The 4,804-nt window shown below is 37.4% G+C and overlaps 1 protein-coding gene across 1 annotated transcript; it reads left to right on the top strand.

Annotated features, from left to right (window-relative positions):
- The first annotated feature begins 2,517 nt into the window (after positions 1 to 2,517).
- LOC117315149 lies at positions 2,518 to 4,074 on the top strand. The gene has a single exon (XM_033869294.1). The coding sequence runs from the start codon at positions 2,518 to 2,520 to the stop codon at positions 4,072 to 4,074; it is 1,557 nt and encodes a 518-aa protein (XP_033725185.1).
- The last annotated feature ends 730 nt before the right edge of the window (positions 4,075 to 4,804 follow it).

The following is a 4,804-nucleotide window of genomic DNA, read 5'->3' as shown; positions in this document are numbered from 1 at the left end:
ATTCAGTTTTCTTGGTTCCCTAATTCTTTTTTATCTATATTATGAATAAATTGTTGTACATGATATTATGAAATGATTTCACATGAGAAAATCTTTTCAATTGATCAATTTATAACAAAGAAAAAATTAAAAAGGTTATGAGAAAGGTAAAGTGTGAATGGGATTTATTCAAAAAATTACGACGTGATATAGATTACGCACATCTACAATGTATAAGGATTATTGTCATGAGGTTTCGATGAAATAGGATAAGTAGTTTAGGAGGAGTAGCCGGTACATCGTTGCATCTACAAACTCGCCCTGGTTACCATGGTACCAAAACAATTACGACGTGATATAGATTACGCACATCTACAATGTATAAGGATTATTGTCATGAAGTTTCGTTGAAATCGGATCAGTAGTTTAGGAGGAGTAGCCGGTACATCGTTGTGTCTACAGACGGACGCACGGACGGGCAACCTGATTCCAGTATACCCTCCTAACTTCGTTGCGGGGGGTATAATAAAGGTCAAGGTCATTCATTTGAACAAATATGGTACCCCTTCACGCAAGCATGCTACAGGCCTAATATGAAGTCCCTGTGCCTATTGATTATTTAGAAGAAGTCGTTTGGAGATTTTAGCCTATTTGACCCAATGACCTGAAAGTAGGTCAAGGTCATCAATTTGAACAATCTTGTTAGCTCTTTACCCTGGCATGCTACAGACCCGATATCAACTCCCTCGCACTCTTGGTCATTGTGAAGCAGTCGTTTCAAAATTTTAGCCTATATTACCCCCCGTGACCTTGAAACAATTACTATCAAATTGGAGTCAATCATCAAATGTAATCTTAGTTTGCAAGATAGACGATTTTATTGTGGACAGCAGCAATCAGAAAACATCAGTCAACAAAAATAGATAAATAAGTAGATATAGATTAATACTTTTTGGCATGACACAAAAACGTGGCCAAGCTAACCAGTCTTAACAAAGATAACGTCGATTAGCACAGAGACTTAGAAATGTTGTATTCACAAAAAAATGTTAAAGCAAACAACACGTGTGTTAGGTATGTGTGCAGATGTCTAGACATAATTGCGGAGATATGTCCTTTAAATAACTGTAGACGGATAAAGTCCTTAGTCCGGGTAGAAGACCCAATCCACCCCTTCAATAACATAGAGAATTTTTGGGACATCTTTGTGATTTATTACAGCATACACGGTGGTATTTTAGCCACTATGATAAAAATGAGAAACAAACGGCTAAAAATCGAAAAAAATGAAGTTTAAAATCCGTTGATGGAAGTGATAACGCCGCTTTTCCAGGAACACAGCAAAATATAATATGATAACTTATGGCGATAATATGCAGTTGAACCAGTATTTTTAGAAAAGACAAAATTAAGTTGTTTTTTATTAAACATTTACATCGGTATTCCTTATAAAGCAAAATCAATAGGTACTAATTGTAATTAGAAATAATTACATAAGTCTCCCAAACTCTTATATACCAATTTACCAGTAACATTTCAATCAATCAGAGGCTAGAAAATGGTGGTAATTTTATTTAAATGTGAAAAACTATATGTACCTAATTTTACCGAAATTGAAGCACGGAAATGTGCTCTGGCTGCCATTTCGGATTAAAAACCCACTGATTGATGGGACAAAGTGTTCGATAATAGTAAGTATTAGACCCATTATTGTGAAATTTCATTGATTAGTGGTGAAGTATATTTGGCCCAGACATTATTTGTTTTTTAAGGAGGCTCAGACTCAAAATGAAAGTCAAAGTGAGCTAACCTAACAGAGCATATTTATGGACGGACGGAAAAACCACAGACTAGAGGATTGGTTAATGGAAAATATTGTTGTTCGTCATTTACCAGTAATTGGAGATTTTCTTATCTGTACAGGTAGGACGAATTATGCAAAACACATTCTATACAATATACAGGTGGGACGTATTACATAATACACACACAAAATATCATTGTCGGTAGCCCCACACAACCAGGACGTATATCAGATAACGTCTTAACATGTAGATCTACACATACGTGTTGAGCAGATTCCAGATCTGAATTTGTTTCCACTCGAATAAGGTTATGATTGTTCAGATACGCAGACATTGATCTTAAAGTGTGGTCTTAATTGGATATTTTCAGCTATTTGGACACATAATTACAAGTCTGGATGAATCTTAATATCGCCAGGAAGAGCGAAGAGGATTTTTCAACATGACAAGAAGGAAGTTAATTACTACGTCTTTGAAGGTAGATAAATCCAGACGATGTAAATAACATTCTGATGCTGGGAAAGAAACAAATACGAATTCATCATTACAGTAACCCTGTCCTAACAGTGATCATTAGGTAGTTATTTTCACATAACCAATTTCGGTATATCATATACATGATTTGATTTTTTTTTAGAAATCTAACGGAACTCTTTTATTGCTTTGAGACCGGTAGTTACGCTTTAACAGAAATCATCTCCAGAACATCAACATATACTCACATTCCATCAAAATGGCAATACCCATCAGTCAAATTCCTATTCGTACGAAAAGTCAGAAAACTTGTAGTCATCACAAGGGGAAGGAACTTGAAATGTATTGTGAAAAATGTCAAGAACTGGTTTGTCTTAAATGTATCGCTTCAACTCACAAAATTCACCCACTTTGTGAACTCGGTGAAATCACCCCTCAAAAGAAAGAAGACATAAAAAACTTTATTGTCAGAACAGAACAAAATGACATGGTAGAAATCGGTAAATACATCACCTCTGCTGATAAACTTCTCAAAGACAATGACAGTACATTTGAGAAACTGTCAAATCAGCTAATAATGCAAGCAGATAAATTGAAACAAGATCTTGACAATCTTACAGCAGAGACACTTTCTCTTTATCAGAAAATGAAGGAAGACAATACCAAGCTCATACAGAAATACAAACATGACCTGGAGATGTACGACAAACAACTCAAACAACAAATACTGGAATGTAAGACAGTACTTCAGCAGGGTTCAAACATAGACATTTTTGATACACCTTGTGTGATCCATTCTCCGATTGGTGTCCCTGTTGAACCTACCCTATGTACTGCAAGCTTCACTCACAACAAAAATCCCCAAGGTCACTTGGAATTAGCCTTAGGGAACGTGATCACCTCTGGTCAAGTTCATACATCAACTGATCAGGATCGGTCAGTCTCGACACCGGGTGATCGGGGACAATCCACTCCACACCGACAAGGGTCAGGAGAAGTAACAAAGGAGAAGCTACTATCAGAGACCACAGTAACGGAAGAGTGGGAGTCTCCATGTGACATTAGTTCTCTTTGTCCCATCAATAACGGAGCTTGGAGCTGTGGTTACAGTAATACATTAGCTCTCCTGGACAGGAAGGGTACAGTAATACAGAAGATCACACACAAGACTAAGATCAACAACATTGGTCTGTCACCTACAACAAACAGACTGTGGGTTTGTGACAGCAAAAACAACATCATGGAGCTGGAATCAGGACGTCTTACACACCGATTCAGAACCGAGGAGGAATCTAAATGTATATGTGTTACAGCCAGTAACCATATCATTGTTGGTATGCCCAAACACATCTGTAAATTTACCACACAAGGCCTGATCACTACAATGTCTACAGGGAGTGGGCAACCATTAGTGTGTACACCACACAGGATCACAGAATGTCCCGTCACTCACAATATCGCAGTGATTGATCTCACTCCAGAAGGTAAAGGTGGAAATAAGAACAAACATGTCATTGTCATGGATAGTGACTTCAAGGATCTGTTTGTATGCAGCGATAAACAATTTTACCCCCAAGATGTGGCCTATGATAGTGTGGGGAACCTCATCATAGGGGATCACAATAACTGCAGGGTCGTACTCTTCAGTGGAAGTGGCGAGTTCATCGGGATCATACACACAGATATAGGCTGGGCATTGGCTGTAGGTGTGGAAAGGAAGGATGTCATGTGGGCAGTGTTTACTGACTTCTCGTGTTACAACGTAAAACGACTACAGTACAGTATTGAGGACAGCTTTGATAAATTTCTGCTGTAAAGCAGAGCTTATAGCTATGATTAAACAACCAAAGTACGGTAGTATTTGATGGCTATAATAAAACTACTACAGTACAGCAGTATGTGATAGCTATAATGAAACTACTACAGTACAGCAGTGTGTGATAGCTATAATGAAACTACTGCAGTACAGCAGTGTGTGATAGCTATAATGAAACTACTGCAGTACAGCAGTGTGTGATAGCTATAATGAAACTACTGCAGTACAGCAGTGTGTGATAGCTATAATGAAACTACTACAGTACAGCAGTGTGTGATAGCTATAATGAAACTACTGCAGTACAGCAGTGTGTGATAGCTATAATGAAACTACTACAGTACAGCAGTGTGTGATAGCTATAATGAAACTACTACAGTACAGCAGTGTGTGATAGCTATAATGAAACTACTACAGTACAGCAGTGTGTGAAAGCCATAACACTAGTACAGTGCAGCTGTATGTGATAGCTATAAACTACTACAGTACAGCAGTATTTGACAGATACAATAAAACTACTAGAGTACAGCAGTATGTGATAGCTATAATAAAAATATTACAGTACAGCAGAATATAGCTATAAACTACTACAGCACAACAGAATGTGATAGCTATAAACATCTACAGTACAGCAGTGTGTGAAAGCTATAAACTACTACAGTACAGCAGTGTGTGAAAGCTATAAACTACTACAGTACAGCAGTATGTGATAGCTTTAAACTACTACAGTACA

The sequence above is a fragment of the Pecten maximus genome, chromosome 17 (genome assembly GCF_902652985.1).
Source record: "Pecten maximus chromosome 17, xPecMax1.1, whole genome shotgun sequence".
NCBI classification, from domain to species: domain Eukaryota; kingdom Metazoa; phylum Mollusca; class Bivalvia; order Pectinida; family Pectinidae; genus Pecten; species Pecten maximus.
This window is presented reverse-complemented; position numbering and strand designations above follow the sequence as displayed.